This window comes from Phocoena phocoena, chromosome 2 (assembly GCF_963924675.1).
Source record: "Phocoena phocoena chromosome 2, mPhoPho1.1, whole genome shotgun sequence".
Taxonomy (NCBI): Eukaryota; Metazoa; Chordata; class Mammalia; order Artiodactyla; family Phocoenidae; genus Phocoena; species Phocoena phocoena.
This window is the reverse complement of record NC_089220.1, coordinates 86,330,191-86,349,529: the sequence shown is the minus strand read 5'-3', so window position 1 is coordinate 86,349,529 and position 19,339 is coordinate 86,330,191. Positions and strand designations below refer to the sequence as shown.

Genomic DNA, 19,339 nt, shown 5'->3' with positions numbered 1-19,339 from the left:
CATACAGGGTGAAGTAAGTCAGAAAGAGAAAAACAAATACCATATGCTAACACAGATATATGGAATCTAAAAAAAAAAAAAAGGTTCTGAAGAACCTAGGGGCAGGACAGGAATAAAGATGCAGACGTAGAGAATGGACTTGAGGACACAGGAAGGGGGAAGGGTAAGCTGAGATGAAGTGAGAGAGTGGCATGGACATATATACACTACCAAATGTAAAACAGAAAGCTAGTGGGAAGCAGCCACATAGCACAGGGAGATCAGCTCGGTGCTTTGTGTCCACCTAGAGGGGTGGGATAGGGAGGGGGGGAGGGAGACGCAAGAGGGAGGAGATACGGGGATATATGTATATGTATAGCTGATTCACTTTGTTATACAGCAGAAACTAACACACCATTGTAAAGCAATTATACTCTAATAAAAATGTTTTAAAAAAAAAAGGAATAGGGCAAAGGCAAAACTCTTACCAGGGAAAACCCAATTTTATCTCAAACTAGCTCACAAACCATTATCTGCCACCCAATCTGCCACTCCTGAGGATGGAAGAAGCAAGAAATAATACATAGTCTTCAAACATTCTAAGAAAGAGAAACCAAGCCCACTGATGGGGGAGCAAGAGGATCTATGCACCCCTCCCTTTTAATACTCGTTCAGCCTTTGTAGGGACAGACTGGATGGCATGTGCCGCAGAGGAAGCAAGAATATATTAGGAGCTGGACAGTCATATCTGTTCTCATCAATTGTTTCCTTAGTGCTATTATTTCTTTTTATTTTCCCCATGCTATCATTCTTCCCTTTATTGCTTATTCTCTATGGCCAGTGCCACAGAACTTAATACACACACACACACACACACACACACATACATACATTCGTATATATACACAGAGGGAGAGATAGAGAGCACTGCCATTTCTCTTTTACTGTAATCTGAGTATAGAGGCTGTCTTGTCAACTCTGTAGAGAATTATTTTTATGGTAACCAGGTAGGGGAGGGAAGATGAGATATGAACATAAGAATGGATCAATTCTCTCTCCATTGTTCGGTTCAAAATCTAAAATGTATCTTGACTCCAGGAGGATTAATCATGAGAAGGGCAAAGGCAGATATCAGAAGCTAGCTTTATCTGTCACTTAGGGTCACCCACCCAAAGGAGATTAACCCTGGCTACTGGGATTCACAAAAATGCGTGGTATCCCTGGAGTCCACAGTTCTGGGGAATACTTAAGTGAAAGGAGTCCGATTAAAGTAAGCACAACAAAATACAGAGCTGTCATCACAAGCTAGATGGCTTAAAGGTTTTGGCGACAATCTGTTTTTCCTTCTCTCTTCACCTTATTTAGACTAGTAATTCCAAAACTTTTCCTGATGAGAACCTACTTTGATTTTCTTGAAGTTTCATGATCACTAATGAAGGACTGTTAAGTCAAAATCACTGCTGGAATGGGGAGTTCAGTGAGCAGCAACTTTGAAGTCCCTTCCTGTAAGCAGCATGGAGGTGAGCCATGGACGACCTCAGAGCCTGCCAGTCAGTTTAAGAGAGACTGGGCATCCGCCATGAGTAAGGTGCTAGTGTTGGAGCCCATGGCACTTGGCTGCTATGCTTCCACGGGAGGGAGCAGTGGACAGCTTACTAAGTGGCATACAGCAGGGAGATCTAGGTTGTAATACATACTCGGAAGTAGTTCACCTCATTACAGCTTAAAAATGGAACACTTTTGGCTTCAGATGATTCCACTTCTTCCTCAGATCAGACTTGGTGCTGTCAGAAGCAAAGATGTAGCTGATGGATTCATAAGACAGATCCCACACCTGCGACTGGGTCAAATGAAATGTTTCAGCTGCCAGCTGGTACTCTTGAGAAAGGTGTGTTGCAAAAACACCCTTATCATCGGTCTGCCAACATAAGCAAGAAAGTTTCAAAATGAACGAGGAAGTGATTTTTTAAAAAACAACAGCTTTCGTTTAGAGTATTTTCCTATTTACCATGCTTCTTTTAAGAATTTAAACAGGGGCCTATAAATATACCCATGCACATCTATGACTGAACAGGCTTGTTTATCCTTTTTAAGAACAAAAAATAAAACACCAGGGCAGTGGCTCTCAACCACGGCTGCATGTTTAGATCACCGAGGGAGCTTTTAAAATGTATCTGTGCCCAGGACTCCCCCCAGATCAATTAAAGCCGAATCGCAAGGGCTGGGTGCTGGGCATCAGTATTGTTGTTCCCCCAGGTACTGTCCAGGACCTTTCCCCGTAGAGCCAAACCAGAGTCACGCTGGCCCTTTGCAGCCTCTCAAGCCCCAATCTCTTCTCACACCTCCACTTGGGCATCACCCCCAAGGTGTGCAAGGCAGCCAGCTAGGTAGTGAATGTCTGACCTATGGCAACTCAGGGACTAAAGAGGAGCAAAATACCTCACAACAAAACACCTTACACAGATCACGGCAGGATGGAGAATGCTGTACCAGAATCCAAAATGATGCTGCTTATAAGATGGAACTGTCTGACTTTTGACGTTCGAGGTCAAACAGAGTTCTAGATGAAGAGGGGAAAGGAAGAAGCCTCTTATTAAAAGCAGATTAGTAGACTCATTCACTGTCACCAAGTAGATACATGAGAAATCTTTCCAAACTATGCTAATTTTCAGTAGTTCATTATTTTACAAAACTGACCTTTTCTTACATGTGAAAATTTGTAGTCCAATGAGTGTAGTTGTGTGGGAACTATGTGCTGCAGCTCATGGCAGGGAATTAACATCCCCTTCACAGCCCTGTGCTTCTCCCTTTCTTTTACCAAAGAAGGAGAGGAAAGAGGGGTGTGATAAGCCAGTCACCATGAAGAAGGCAGGGAAGTATCGTGATAGGGGAGCAGAAGGAATCTTTGAAGGGTTGCTGCACTTCTTCCTGGTCTTACAGTGGGAGCTAAAGTAAAGGTAAGAAAATGGTAGCACTGTCGAGGGTTACAGTATTATAAAAAGCCAAGAGCAGAAATGGACTTCTATGGCTTCAAAGAAAACCTCTAAACTCCTTTACTCAGACAACCATCCATTCACTGCCTGCTGCAAGTCCATCTTAAGAACGACTTCTATGATTATAAAACTCCTGGCTTGAAAAGCTATGCCCAGCTCCCCAGCCAGAGTAAAATACTTCACTGACTTGACTGATGGCATCTGCTCCCTTGAGTAAGGCGGCTGCAACACAGGGCCACTCAGTCCCAGCAATGGCAAACCCAACCTGCCCCTGCTGAGAGCAGAGCTGGGCCACCACACCAAGTAAGATCACTATGCAAGTGGTTTCCAAGATCCTCTACTTTTGTAGAGGTTTAAAAATTTCCTTAGTAAAAAGAAAAGAAATCTCACCCATTATGAATTGCTGAAAAACTCTATGTTAGTTAAAAAAACACACCCACACAGGTGTTACTGCAAATTGTTAAATTTGTAAGTTCAGTGAATTCATCATTCAGTAAAGAGGTTTTCAGCCAACTGCTTCTTTCCCTCATCAGAAAGGCCTTCCCCAACTATCCAATCAAAAGTGTTTATCTCATCTCTATTCTACCGGCCTGTTTAATTTTCTTCAAAGAACCTAACACTGATATTTTCTTGTGTATTTGCTTACTGTCTCTCTTACCTATGCTAGAATATAAGTTTCTTGAGAAAGAAACATTGTCTGTTTTGTTTACTGCTGTATTCCCAGCAATTTGAATAGTGACTGGAACAGAGTAGGCACTTCATAAGTATTTGTTGTTAAATAAAAATAGCTCCAGGGGGTCTTCCCTGGTGGTCCAGTGGTTAAGAATCTGCCTTCCAATGGAGGGGATGCAGTTGAATCCCTGGTTGGGGAACTAAGATCCCATATGCCGCAGGGCAACTAAACCCATGCGCCACAACTAGAGAAGCCCACGAGTTGCAACAAAGACCCAGCGCAGCCAAAATAAATAAATAAATAAAAATAAAAACCTTACAGCTAACATTATACTTAATAGCGACAGACTGAATGCTTTTCCCTAAGATAGGGAACAAGGAAAGATGTAAGCTCTCATCACTTATTCTACAAAGTAATGGTGAATAAGTTAAGTTCAGCAATGTCACATAACACATGATAAATATAAAATAATCTACTGTATTTCTCTATACTAGCAATGAAAAATAAAAAAAATTAATTAATAAAATAAATTAATTAAAAAAAAAAAGCTCCAGGTATACACATGCAGACAAGCTAGTGTGTGATGGTTAACAGACATATAAAAATATACTTGGAATCTTGCATAAGTCTTAATTTTTAACTAAATGTTACACATTTTCACAACATACGTAAATTGGTCAAAGTCATTCCAAAATACTAGACGACCTTATTCCCTCAATATAATACCTGGTTCCAGGAACTGGGGAACGTGGCAGTGAACAAGACAGATAAGGGCCCTGCTCTCATGGAGCTTATACTCTAATGGGAGCTAAAACTTCCTGTTACTTAAATGAGGCTGAGAAAGCATCACTTAACTTCTAAATGATATTTATATATTTAGAACAGTGCTTCTCTACATATGAGTTGCAACCTGGGGGCTGGGGAGGAAGGGACAGTGAGTTGCCTGGAGGACCTAAAGCCTTAAGCCTTACCGAGCGGTATCTGGTGTTGCCTCACAAAGTCCACCAGATCCAGGGATCCTCCCTCCAAGGAGTTGAGAAATGTGCCGTGCCCGATTCGGTCAGGAAGCAGGTCCAGGAGTACTTGTGTTTCTTTTTTTTGGTTTGGAATCTCAAAAAAAGGGGAAAGAGGGCATCAATAACCTCTTTTAGTGGTTCTTAAAAGTACTTTTTTCTATAGCCAGGTATTTTGTCCCTCTGGGAAGGTAATGCAGACATTCTGGGAAGCTGAACCACTTAGACCTTCCAGCTCTCTTCTTTGCCTTTTATCTTCCCACTTATTTCCCAGTATTCTTCTAGATTCATTTTGATGATAGTAACTATGGAGTCAATAGCCTTTTCACACACATTCTCCTTTAAACCTCACAAGAATCATACAAAGTATTAAGATGAAGAAATCAAAACTCAGAAAAAGTAATTTTCAAAAACAAAATCTCACAATTCTATATGCATATGTGTGTTTTGTGTTGTGTATATGTCTTCATACATATTACAAAAAGGGATAGAAAAAATATATATAAATAACAAAACTGTTAATAGGATCAACTCAGGAGCAGAACTAAGGGGACCTTTCATTTTTTTTTTCTTTACTTCTACTTTACACTATTTCTGTACACGTGGATTTTCTTCAGATACATATAACTTTTGTAGTTAAAAATATAAAGCATTTTAAAGAAAAGCTGTCCAGGCTCACAGAGCTAGTGAATGGTGGAGATAAGGGTGAAACCTGGCTCCATCTGACTCCGGGGCCCAGACTCCATCCACATACAGTGTGCTCATGTTCTATCTAACGACAAGGCTAGCTAAGTGCAAACCACAACCACCATGAAAATGTCTGGCTGTGCTCTTCATCTCCTAGATAGCCTAAAAGACAAACAACCATAACATGTTGAAATGAAATGTTTTATATCCAATGGACCAAACAAGAAAAGCCACAGAAATTAAGGTAAAGAGCAGGTTCTGATGCTGTGCACAAAGGCCAGAGGTAACTGGCCTCATGCTGGCTGTTCTGTTATCCTGACCAGTGAGTGACTTCAATCTGGCATCAGTTTGGTCAACTAGAGGGTGTCCTACACAAGAAAGATCTTTTGATCAGAGTGTGGAAACATGGATCCTAGATTTTAAGTTCTGCCACTAGATTACTGACTCTCTGCTTTGTAGACATGAAAAAGAGCCAGTACTGACACGAAGCTCCCATTTTTCTCCTAGTCTTTAAATCATGACCTTAATTCTCAAAATAATCATACGAGGTAAGTAAACTAAGTATTATTTCCTGCATTCAAGAAACAAATTCAGGGGCTTCCCTGGTGGCGCAGTGGTTAAGAATCCGCCTGCCAATGCAGGGCACATGGGCTCGAGCCCTGGTCCAGGAAGATTCCACATGCCACAGAGCAACTAAGCCCGTATTCCACAACTACTGAGCCTGTGCTCTAGAGCCCATGAGCCACAACTACTGAGCCCGCATGCCACAACTACTGAGCCCGCGTGCCACAACTACTGAAGCCCGTGTGCCTAGAGCCCGTGCTCTGCAACAAGAGAAGCCACCAATGAGAAGCCCGCGCACCACAACTAGAGAAAAGCCTGCACACAGCAACAAAGACCCAAGGCAGCCAAAAATAAAAATAAATAAATAAATAATAAAAAAAGGAAACAAATCCAAATTCATCAAGTTGTATAATTATGTATAGCTTTTTGTATGTTAAAAAAAAGAAAAAACAGAAATAGGTAGAAGTACTGAGGTAGAAAGTCAATCCATCTGTAAAATGGGGAAAAGTCCAGGAGAGTCCCTTGGTTGCCTCACAGGGATGTGCTGATTAAGAAAGTGACTGTTCTCCAGCTACTCCCTGTGCATTATCTGCACTGTGCTCGTGCTGCCAAGGAGCTGGTGCCACAGGGGCACTTGATCTTCTGCTGAGCCTTATAAAATGATGATGAGCTACTTCCTTTCTTGCCAGTGTATGTGACACATTCAGGTCCCTTCCCTGCAAGGACAGGTGAGACAAACTCATGCTTTTCTCAGTGTCATCTTACCGCTAACAAGGCTGCTGATATAAATTCATGCATTTTCTCTAGCAAGCTGTCAATTAAGCTGTTTTAAGGACACAACCGTAGTGCACATCAACAGCCAACCCCAGGAACCACAAAAACAAAGGAACAGTAACGTGAGGGACTAAAGCAAGTTATGCCTTCATCATTATAATTTACACAAAAATATTTCTACTTTTTTCTAAAAATGTTTTCCCAAGCCAGGTCTATCTTTAGCCATGTACAAATGATTATTATTTTCCATTAATTATTTTCCATCGTAATCCATCCTCTCCAGCCTAATTTTACAATATTATTTACCTCTGAAAGATGCAATGCCAACTTCAGACCTGATTTTTTAGCTTCTAAAAGAGGTTCCAAGAAGTCTTTTGCTTGTCTTACCTTGAATACAAAAGTTAAAATGAGGATGTATGAGTACAGGCAAACTGAAGAACTGGGTACTCTGTCTCAATAAAAAAAGAAATAAAATAATGGCAGAAAAAAAACGGCAGATGGACTTATTTGCACATTTTGTTTATAAAGTATCTACAGTGTGCTAGACATGTTAGAGAATTCAAAGCTGGCACAGACACAGTTCTTGCCCTCAAGAATCTTAAGTATCAGTGAACCTGATGACAATCAGCTAAGCTTGATATAACAGTCACCAAATTTTACGTTCGGAAGGATATCTAGATATCTAAAGCTAAGAAGAAGAACTCACCTGATTCAGGAACCAGCATGATTTGTAAAGAAAGCTTCTATCAAATGGACGGATGAAACAAGGCCGGAACAGCCCAGGTTTTGACAAAGCCGTAAGAACCAGGTTCACAGGACTCTCTATTTCAATGGTTTTCAACTGGGGTGATTCTGCCCTCCAGGGGACATTTGGTAATGTCTACAAACATTTTTGGTTGTCACAACTAAGAGGGTGCTGGTATCTATTGGGTAGAGGCCAGGGATGCTGCTAAACATCTTATAATGTACAGGACACCCTCCTACAACAAAGAATTCTTTGGCCCCAAATGTCAGTAGTGCCACAGCTGAGGAACCCTGCTTGAATCTGACCAAGAAGCTCTAGACCAGCCTTTCTCAACTGGGGCTTCTGTGAGACAATTAAGCCCTAGCCATAATTAAGCATTAGACATGGATTACATGTTAATAAATTAACTTCTCTAGTAGAATGGTACTAGCTGTGAACCAAAATAAAATAATCATATTGTCATGCAAATCTTTTTCTCTTTTTTTAGGGGGCTTAATTCTTTCACAGAACCCTGTCTGAGAGCAGTTGCTGTAGACGTTCTGGTCATCCAGGGCAGGATAGGGCTTCATCCACACAGAGAGTCTGCTGGACCTCTGGAGAAAGCAGGATGCTCCAAGCTAATCCTCATCCCACAAACTGATTCTACCTTTTAGAAATAAAATATGTTTTGGAAAAGTAACTTACAGTAGGGTCTCCACTGAGGTCAAGGCCAAGAACTGTATCCTCAGTAGAAAGGAAGAACTCTTCAGCAAGTTTAACAGTCTCCTTGGCTACTGAAGGGCCACCTCTTCTGTCGACTGATATCAAATACCTTTGATACAAGAAAAACACAGTTGAAAATGAGTATTGATTGTGTAGATGAAAAAGACAACTCTTGAGTATGGCCAGAGAGGTATGGCAGGCTACATGGAATACATCTTACTGGAAAAGTACAGCCTGACTAACTTGACATCTTACTTTGCCATAAGGAATGAGACATAAATTACTAAACAGCACCAAATATCTAGTTAGTGTTCAAAGTTCTATCTCCTGTTTTTTTGTTCATGTATTTGTTTTTTACAGTTTGATTCGGAATCCAACTAAGGTCCACACATTGTGTTGGTCAATGTGTCTCAAGTCTCTTTTAATCTATAGCCACTTCCCCCATGCCTCCACCCTCTACCTCACACCTCCCCCCGGCCTCTTTTCTTGAATTTATTTGTTGAAGAAACCACATCATTTTTCCTATAGTTTCCCACATCTGATTTTGCTGATTGAATCCCCATGTTGATAACATGTTCTCCTGTCTCTTGTATTTCCTATGAATTGGAAACTGGATCTAGTCTAGAGGCTTAATCAGATCAGATTCAATATTGAGGCAAGAGGATTTCATATGTGGTGATGGTTCTTTCATCAGGAGGCTTAGATCCCTTATTTCATTAAGGGTTACAAGACTGGTAATATTCTAATTCTAACATGTATCCAATAGCTGATACAAATTCATTCTTCATACATTAGCTGGATTCCTACAAGGAATCAAATACCCAGAGAACCCCTGTTAATATTGTATAATTTTCCTCTAGCATTTATTAGTTTATCTATTTATTCACAAAATAAAGAAATCCCTCCAGCATATATTTATTTACAAAATCTGGATCAACTATATATAAAATGCAGTCTTTTTTTTTCCACTTAACAATTTCCCCTGCCATTAAATGTTAGAAAACAATATAAATCATATGAATATAACATAATGTAATTGTTCTCTGATTGTTGGACATTTTAGGATATTTTCTACTTTTTGTTATAAATAACACTACTGTGAAGAATCTTAACATTAATCAATCTATTTCCTTTGGATACATTTCTAGAACACAGTTACTGGATCAGAGAGGGAAATTCTTTTTATAGATCTTAATACCTCTTTAGAGAGGTTTTATTAATTACATACGCTCACCAGCAGTGTGTAAGTTCACAAACACTGGTTAATACTCTTTTTGGGGAGTGGGGTACCTGTTGAAATGGCATTGTAATATTTCTTTTTAAAATTATTTGATTAGTGAAGTTAAATAGTTTTCTATACATTTATTGGCCATTTGTATGTCTTCTTTTCTGAATTCTCTTGTCTTTTGCCTGTTTTTTTTTTTAATTGGGGTATTAGTCCAGTTAAGCTTAATTTTGAGAGATTTTATAGCCAGAAACTATACAGTTAGCTTTCTTCCTTTCTTCCTTCAAGGACTTACTGAGCCCTAATTATGTGCTAGCTCTGTTCTAAGTACTGGTGGGGTAGTGGTGAATCAAAAGACACGGGCCCTGGCCTCACTGCATTGACACTCTAGCGGGTGAGTGTGTGTATACGAATAAAACAAGAAGACTTCTGATCTTGTTAAGAAGAGTGCCATAAAGGAAATAAACGGGGTGACTAGAAGATGTGGGGAGGCACTTTAGATAAGGTGGTCAAGGAAGGCCCCTCTGAGGAAGTGACAGCCACACTGAGACCTGAATAATGAGAAGCCAACCACGTGAGGATACAGTGGAGGTGTGTTCTAGGCAAAAGTAACAGGAAGTACAAAGGTGCTGATGTGGGACAGTCTTGGACTACTTGAGGAACAGAGGGCGGGCCAGTGCATGATACGTGACCAGTGGTCCAGATAAGGCTGTTGAAGTAAGAAAGGCAGCCACATGGGACCTTGCAGGCCATAGCAAGAAGCCTGGATTTTCGCTGAAGAGCCATGGGAAGCCATACTTCACAAGAGCAACAGGACTCAGAACTTTACTGCCACACGAAAAAATTCAGAATTGCATTCTCAACTTTAAACAACAAGGTTCTTGACTCTGTTTTTTATTAAAAGATAAAAATCGGTTATTGGTTGATTTATAAAATCCACTATACTCAGGCTCAAAAGAGTAAAATTTTCACATTCTAGTATTTTAAATGGTGACTACTAAGGTACAATGCTTCTTACCTAACATCAATGTCTATGTTTTCTTGTTTGGACTGTTTTATACCCTCAAGTACAGATTCCACATAAGTCTTTTTAGTCATTCCTGGAAAGGACACAAATAAAACATTTTTGAAGAGATCATCAACTACTTCATCCTTCAACATTAGCATCCCTATATGAACAAATACATTTTCATTTTATGTGTGATACGGGTATGGTTAAAGATGAGTTATGGATACATTTTAGTAAATACCATTTATACTTTAATAAAATTGAAAAAAAATGAAATACTAGAAAAATGAAATTTTAAAAAAAGACATAAAATTCAAGCTTGTTTAAAAATTATTCTCAAATTCAACAAACATAAAGTTACTCTCGGGACTTCCCTGGTGGCGCAGTGGTTCAGAATGCGCCTGACAATGCAGGGGATACGGGTTCGAGCCCTGGTCCGGGAAGATCCCACATGCTGTGGAGCAACTAAGCCCGTGTGCCACAACTACTGAGCCTGTGCTCTAGACCCTGCGAGCCACAACTACTGAAGCCCACGCACCTAGAGCCCGTGCTCCACAAGGAGAGAAGCCACTGCAATGAGAAGCCCACACACCGCAATGAAGAGTAGCCCCTGTTCACTGCAACTACAGAAAGCCTGCGCACAGCAACGAAGACCCAACACAGCCAAAAATAAATAAATAAATAATCAATTTAAAAAAAAACAAAAAACCTACTCTCACAAATTGCCATAGAAAGTTTAAATGCTTGTTCTAACAAAACAAAAATAACAAAAGCCCTTTTCTGGGAATTCCCTGGTGATCCAGTGGTTAGGACTCTGTGGTTCTACTGCAGGGGGCATGGGTTCGATCCCTGGTTGGGGAACCAAGATCCCCATGTGCATAGTGTGGCCAGAAAAAAAAAAAGAAGCCCTTTTCTAAGGCCTGTCCTTAAAAACAAAAAATGCCAGAAAATGTTTTCTCTACTAGCAGAATGTTTTCCTGCTTGTCCAGGAAAAAATCCTCTCCCTCAACCCTGCTCAGACTCAGTGTTTCTCATCCAGGGCACTAGAGACGTTCTTTCAAGTTCAGGTGCTCAAGTCCTCCTCTTCTGTGGGTCTCTGAAAAAGTACTCTCCAGAACAACCTCCTCTAAAATACTCTCATACCCCAGTTATAAAATGTTTACTTTTGTTTTGTTTTGTTTTGTTTTTTGCGGTACACGGGCCTCTCTCTGTTGTGGCCTCTCCCGCTGCGGAGCACAGGCTCCGGACGCGCAGGCCCAGAGGCCATGGCTCACAGGCCCAGCCACTCCGCGGCATGTGGGATCTTCCTGGACCGAGGCACGAACCTGCGTCCCCTGCATCGGCAGGCGGACTCTCAACCACTGTGCCACCAGGGAAGCCCAAAATGTTTATGTTTAGTGGAAAATCTCTAGAAAAAACACAGACAATTATAAAGAAGAAAAATAAAAATAACCTGTAATCCCACCACTCACAGATAACCACTGGCTGTTTTTCTAAGTGTGTGTATATATGTAAACATATAGATAGATAGATAGATAATTTTGAACAGATGAGATGCTACTAGGTATATATGTATCCTGTTCCTTCATTTAACACTGTATTCTGAGCATGTCTTCACGTCATTAAAGTGTCTTTGCAAATATTTTTAATGGTTGCCAAATATTCCATTAACTTTTATTTAACTATTCCCCTACTGCTGCATACTTAAGGTGACATTCCCCTTTGAATCTCCATTTGAAGAGTCAACTAGCCCTAATAATTGGCAGGTCTCTTCTTTCCTTCCCTTTCACTATCCTCATCAGGATCCTACAGTTTAAAAATGTGAGATAAGAATCTTCTGCTGGGGGGAGGAATAAATCGGGAGATTGGGATTGACATATACACACCAGTATACGTAAAACAGATAACTAATAAGGACCTACTGTATAGCACAGCGAACTCTACTCAGTACTCTGTAATAATCTGTATGGGAAAAGAATCTAAAAAAGAGTGGATATATGTGTATGTATAACTGATTCACTTTGCTGTACAGCAGAAACTAACACATTATAAATCAACTATACTCCAATATAAATTTAAAAAAAAAAGAATCTTCTGCTTGTCTCATTTCAGCACTTACTTTACTATATGCAGTTTCAAAAATTTTACCCCCTGAATGATGCTGGGCTACACATATCAGGGTGCAAAATGATCTGGTAGGGCCTCTTTAGGTCACAGACAAAGTGCTAAGGAGGACCCAAGGGCACTACAGAATATCTCCTGATGCTGCTCTTATGGAAAGAGCGTCCCAGGAAATTTCTCCAGATCACATCCAGATCCACTCATCTCCATCCAGAGAGGTTTTGCCACATCACAGCTTGCTCCTGGCCTAAGATACCATCAGTCCCTGAGACGTGAGTCAATAACCTTCATTTCAGTGATTGTCATGAAATGTGATTCTGCATCCACTCATTGTCTCACAAGTGCCTTGATGCAGGGAACTCGAACGAGCATTTGTTTAAGACAATGTAACTATAAGGAAAAAGTGTTCTTTTCTCAGAGTGAGAAAAATAAGAACAAACAAAATGTTTGCAGGTCTTTTTATTTCCCTTCAACAGACAATACCTGACCTGATTTTTTTAAGTTAAGAATAACTCACTCTGGGCTTCCCTGGTGGCGCAGTGGTTGAGAATCTGCCTGCTAATGCAGGGGACACGGGTTTGTGCCCTGGTCTGGGAAGATCCCACATGCCATGGAGCAACTAGGCCCGTGAGCCACAACTACTGAGCCTGCGCGTCTGGAACCTGTGCTCCGCAACGAGAGGCCGCGATAGTGAGAGGCCTGCACACGGCGATGAAGAGTGGCCCCCGCTTGCCACAATCAGAGAAAGCCCTCGCACAGAAACGAAGACCCAACACAAGCAAAAATAAATAAATAAATTTAAAAAAAAAAAGAATAACTCACTCATTAATAACATACATCATTAATGTACATCAGAAGATTTGGACCACTGACCCTACAATAGTGTAAAAGTAAATACTTCATAGTCTCAACTTGCAAACACATGCATCATCAAAGCACATGAGAAAAAAGATAGACATCTGCTGAGAAGTAGTTAGATTCTACCTGTAGCATCTTCTCTGGGCGTGCTCCTTAGTTCCAGGTACTTGACACCATCATCTGCAAATTCTTTAATGACATCTTTCGTGACCTGATAATAAAGGCAATGTATGCAATATTGATTATGTTAGTGTAAGCAACCCCATGAAAATGCCACGTGCTACAGCTTTATTTCATGCATTAAATTTGATTTGCAAGTAGTGTTGGGAGTCTCCCACATGGTGAGGATGACCTGCTTTGTCACACCCCTGGTGGAGGCTGTGACAAAACTACCACATTTCCAATAGCTCCCCTTACCCAGCGCCCATACTCACATGAAATCCAAATCTGGACATCACCCACACCTTTTGTTTCTCTTCTCCCCTTTTAACCATTTCTCTATTTCCTAATGAACAGCAGACTGATAAAACAGAGGCAAAACTAAAACCAGTAAAACCACCTATGAATGTATACTATTTGAAATTTCATTACATATGGAAATAAACAACTAAAATGATTAGGTAGTACTGATGTACCATTTAAAGTCATGGCTTAAGATTCTTATTCAAGCTATTTAGGGATAAGTTGTATTTTTCAAGAATTTCTTCCGGCAGGGTTAAATTCCCCCCAGAAGTACTTAGGAAGATTCTTCTTAGGCAAAGAAAATGGGTGATAAATTTGAGTAAAACTGTATCCAATCTAGCACAAAACTCAACAATCCAAAAATTACTAAATCACCAAGATAAATGACATCTAACAGCTGAAGGCATGTTTTCCTTCATTGCCATCAACCCTAAAATATACCAAATCTAGAAGAAAAAAGGACCAAGTTAGAAATGCTGTGACAACCAGCCCTAGTTAGTCCTTACAGCTGGTATCCTACTCTTAACCTGCTTTGACCATGTGCACATGGGCATGCAGGTGCGGCGTCCTGGCCAAGGAACAAGGCTGGCTGGTTGCGCAGATGGTGCCTAACTGGGTGGCCCCGCCTTGGTGGATTCATTGCAATCCAAGATCTGGGCCTCATCTTTTTTCTTTACACTAAAGCCAAAAAAGGAATTTATTATAATATGAATATAATGGGTGGCTTGGATTCACCAGGAGGTCTGGAGAATCAGCCTCAGAGATTACACAGCTCAGGACAACACAAAAGCATTCAAAATCACGTGACACTCCTGGACCAAGCAAGACACCACTGCTTCCTCCACCACTGAGCATAACCCTGCAGCCTCTGCAGCAGCATCACAGGCACTGGACCCCATAGCACTGCTGTCTCAGGAACCCCATGATGCTGCCACTGCCACCACCAGAGCACAGGCCTCATCTTTGCAGGTTGAAGAACTCACATCTTATCATTGCTCCAGAACTAAGCAGACCCAGAGACACCCTACCCCAGCTCACAGGAAACTTAACACAGAAGCCTATTTGTAATGTATGAATTGCCAACGAGGGTGGAAGTGAGGGTGTGAAGCGATCCTATCTACTATCCAGGGCAACCCCTTTCTTGATGGTGAGGTACGTGTGAAACCAAATAGAACAACAGAAGATTGCTGGCAAATACTGATTGAGAGCAATGGGAGGAAGATTTCTCTAGGCCACATTAAGGCCTGTGGAATCATCTCTAGCTCATGTCCAAGAACACTCCCCTAGGGTCCATATCCGTGTTGGCCAGATTCAGCCCTTTCTGCTCCATGCAGCAACAGGTACCGAGGGCAACTCTTGGCACTTTGGGCTTTCCTCTTCTGTGCGCTGGACTGAGAACATCTACTCAAGTACTTTCTTCAGATAGAATCCAACACGATTAAGTTTCTGCTTTCTCCAAGAATGGTAAGACTGCACATCTTGAATGAGAAAGAACATGGGCTCTGGAATCGGACAAAATAGTCAATTCTGCCACTTACTCGCAGTGAGTGACCTTGAACAAGTTACACTTAACCTCTTTAGGCCTCAGTTTTTTTCATCTGCAAAAAGGGAACAATAAAAATGCCCACCTCGATAGGGAGGGTGGGAGGGAGATGCAAGAGGGAGGAGATATGGGGATATATGTATATGTATATAGCTGATTCACTTTGTTATAAAGCAGAAACTAACACACCATTGTAAAGCAATTATGCTCCAATAAAGATGTTAAAAAAAAATGCCCACCTCAGAAAGTCATCTTGAGTTAATATTATTTCAGTCACATTTCAATCCTGTCTCTTTGAGATTACACCCAGTCGCCATGACTTGACTGTTAAGTGATCCCCACTCAGTCCCACATCTGTAAACAATCTCTTGGCTTACTCCCACACATGATTCATTTATTATATGTAAATGTTATTAATTTCACTCTCTGGGGCAACTCACTGTCATCCTCTCGACCACCTACAGGTGTTCGTCTAAGTAGCACTAAATCAAATGCTACAGAATCTTAATTCCTCGCCTCATTTTAATAAAGCTTTTTACCAACTTTGGAAGGAATGAAACAATGAGCATGGCATATGATACCCATGGAGCTCTCAGAATCTAAAATTTTATCAGGTTTGCTCTGTTACACGCAACAACAGAAAGTGAGACAGAGCCTCCTGTGGTGGACATTCCTAGCAGGGTTCAGTGGTACCTGCTGAGTGGCTGATTAGACAATGCTCCCTTGGGTTCCTATAAATCCCTGTGCATGTCTGTAACACAGAGCTTACCTCATGATGTTGGATTTATCCTCTTATGGGTCTGTCTTTCCAGCCTGACTATAGATTCCTGAGGGGCAGGGACCATGCTGATCTATCTTTTTTTTTTTTTTTTTTTTTTTCTGATCTATCTTTATATCTTCCAGTCTTTAGCAGGGTGCTTGGAACATTGTGGGCACTTAGTCAACTTTTGTTGAACTAAACTTTTAGAGTTAACCCTCCTCCAAAAGGTGATTAATTTATTTAATAACTACCATGAGGATCAGTGTCAGCCAAGGAGGAAAATTCTTTCTTGACCAGTCAAAAGTCACCTCTCCAGAAACACAGGTTATACTTCTTACTTTGCATTTTTTCTAAGGGTTAAGAACACTGATAGGATTCTGCTTCTCTCCAATTACAAAGAGAATATTTAAAAATGCCAACCTGGTCAGATCAATATACAGAAGCCAGTCGGCCATATCAGACTCTAGTATCACAGAGCTTTAGCTAAGGCAACACAGTGGAGTCCTCTAGCTCTTCATCCCCAGAAGGAAGGCACAATTTCCCTAGGGATTAATCATTCAATCTGTAAGCACCTCTTGGACTTCTTCATTCTCTATAATGTCCACCCAGGGGCAGTTCAAAGTATCCCAAGCAATACATGTAAAGTCTGGGTCAGATATTTCATATATATATATGTAAAACAGGACAAGATTTTCTCCTCCACATTGTCCACTACCTAACAGAAGATTCTGATCTTGATTCTTTCCTCATATCTTTTATAATGAACGTATCTTTTGATATTAGCTCTTAGGCAAATGTCTTACATTATTTTTTAAAAGAGTTACCATAAAAAAAGCCAGAAAACATTTTTCATCAGATTCTTGATGACAGCAAAAGGTCACGTGCAACAACAGAAGGGCATCAATTACTTACTAATTTTTAAACCAGTCTAAAAATTACTTCATTTCTCACCATTAGAATATCTTCAGGGCCAGTAGTAAGCTGATGAATAATTTGAAACATCTGGAAACATCTGCAACATGAAAAGTTTTAACGTACTTTAGTCATCAAAAACTTCACTAAATTAACTGATTTTAGGCTAATAGTAATCATATATTTATAAAGAACTAGAGAATAGGTTTTTCAAAAATTACATTGATCTGGAGGGATAATCAAATGACAGAAAATCATACGTTACTTTTAAGTGGGAAGTAATAGTTTCCCTTCTCCACCCCCCAACCCCTACCCCAAGTGGTAGTAGGAAACTGGGGAAAAAAACCAACAAGTCTATATTTTCAAGTCTAAAGAATATTATAATATAGTGTAACTTCACAAACAATACAAATCACTAAAAATACTGTCAACAGTCTGACAGTTGGAAAAAATGCTATATGTCAAGTTATACTCTCCATACCAGATGGCTACCCCATTTCTTTAACTACAAAAATCTGAATCCTTACATACTATTTACAATCGCAAAATAGAGAAAAAAAGAAGTATGTCCACAATCTCCCCAAACTCACTCTTCTAAAGTTCTTTTCTTTCCCTTGTCAATCATAGTCATCTGATAGTGGATTTTAAGACCTGGCTTCTTGGCTATTAACTTCTTTATGGTATTGGAACTAATGGATCCATTCAAGTGGGCATGAAGTTCCTAAATTAAGAATACAATCAGTAAAAACTTCTCAAGTCCACTAGATTCATAGCATCATACCAGGTGCTTGATGTTTGTAGTCTGTACTAGGCAAACTGCCTACTAGATGTAGCTATATAACTTTTAAAATGTACAAAGTTTGGAAATTCTACTTATAAAATGTACTTGTCTTTTGTGAAAAGAAACAACACAGAAGTCATTATGATTAACAACACTCCAGATTCCTTGGTTGAATTCTCACCACTTTAGGTAATTCTGAGTAAAAGGTTGTCTTCCATGGCTGTTGTTCTTCTGCCTCCATCATGATTTAGCAGAATAGCAAGGTCTTTCTCCAAACACTTATTCTTGGCATGAACAATACAATGTGCTTCAGTCAGTAAGTTCTGTGGTCTTGAATTTCCTTCAGATTGCTTCACTTCCACCCATTTTGATAAGATAAACAGTATGCATAGTTCTGGGCTCAGCTTCACCTATTTAAACGAATGTGAACATTTTCAGATGTTGATGCAAAAGCAAAGAAACAGGTTTGTTAATTTACTCCTCTAAAGACAAAAGCTACTCCAAAGCTAACTTAAGTGAGCCAACAACCTGAACAAGAAATAAGAAAAGCCCTCAAGCTGGTAAGGGGTGAATTAAAATCTGAAATTTAGTAGGGTATATTCCTTTACCTATTAGCACTTTCTAAAAACTACTTCTAAAACTAGAAATTTATAAGACCTATTTTGGGTCCAAAAGTTTACATTTTTGACCTATTTAAAATATATAAAGGAAGAGGCATTGGAGTCGGATGGACCTAGATTAATCCTTTTACCACTTCTGCTCTTAAGTAGCTGTGTGGCCTTAGTCACTTTTAACCCCATGGCTTCAGTTTCTTTATTTGTAAAAATGGGATAAAAATTCGATAAAACTGCAGAGTAGCTGTGAGGATTAATAAAGTACTTTAAATTCCTCTCTTCTATGTTCCCACATAATCCAGTGACTACCCTTAACTCAGCACTTTATCACACTGCATCTCAATCACTGATTTACTTGTCTTTCTTCCTCACCAGACTATATAAACTTCCTAAGAACAGGGACTATGGCTTATACTACCTCCCTAGCACCTGATAGGGATAGAGTAGGATAATTAAACAGTTACTTTAAAAATCCCACTGAAGGATTAAAGACAGAAAGGGAATTTCAAGGGAGTTCGGGAGACTGTTGTAAGCTAACGACCACTTAAAAAAAGAATCCACTAACCTAGCAACAATCTACTCTACCTTGAAGGAAGAACAGGTGCATCCAAGCATCAGACGCACTCAAGCCACAAACCCTGATAGTTAAAACACAAGACAATAGATACCGGTCTGAATCTTGTTACGTGAAGTCAGGGAGTTAATAGTCTTTGAAGAGCAGCATTTCTTTGTGTAGCCAAGACAGAAATACAGGGAAACAAACTAGGTGAAAGGGGACATTATACTGAAACCTGATATGAATTACCATATTTTAGTATATGTTACCACCTTTTTGCTAATATACATATGATTTAAATAGCAGCATGACAGTCCTGGTTAAACCCTTCAGGGCCAAAGGAGAAAATAATGATGTAAGCCTTGACG

At 40.1% G+C, this 19,339-nt stretch overlaps 1 protein-coding gene across 2 annotated transcripts; it reads right to left on the bottom strand.

Annotated features, from left to right (window-relative positions):
* Window positions 1-1,293: 1,293 nt before the first annotated feature.
* ADAL (adenosine deaminase like) lies at window positions 1,294-18,157 on the bottom strand. Of its 2 annotated transcripts, XM_065872086.1 has the most exons (10): window positions 17,983-18,157; window positions 17,611-17,741; window positions 17,060-17,120; window positions 13,470-13,554; window positions 10,374-10,455; window positions 8,113-8,239; window positions 6,990-7,070; window positions 4,617-4,755; window positions 2,439-2,539; window positions 1,294-1,897 (listed from the first exon to the last, which is right to left on the bottom strand). In XM_065872086.1, the coding sequence occupies exons 1-10, from the start codon at window positions 18,043-18,045 to the stop codon at window positions 1,703-1,705; spliced, it is 1,065 nt and encodes a 354-aa protein (XP_065728158.1). In that variant the 5' UTR covers window positions 18,046-18,157; the 3' UTR covers window positions 1,294-1,702. The 2 variants fall into 2 exon arrangements, with proteins under 2 accessions (XP_065728158.1, XP_065728159.1); XM_065872087.1 differs by lacking the exons at window positions 1,294-1,897; window positions 2,439-2,539; window positions 6,990-7,070 and having other exon boundaries at window positions 4,606-4,755; window positions 17,983-18,045.
* Between the last annotated feature and the right edge of the window lie 1,182 nt (window positions 18,158-19,339).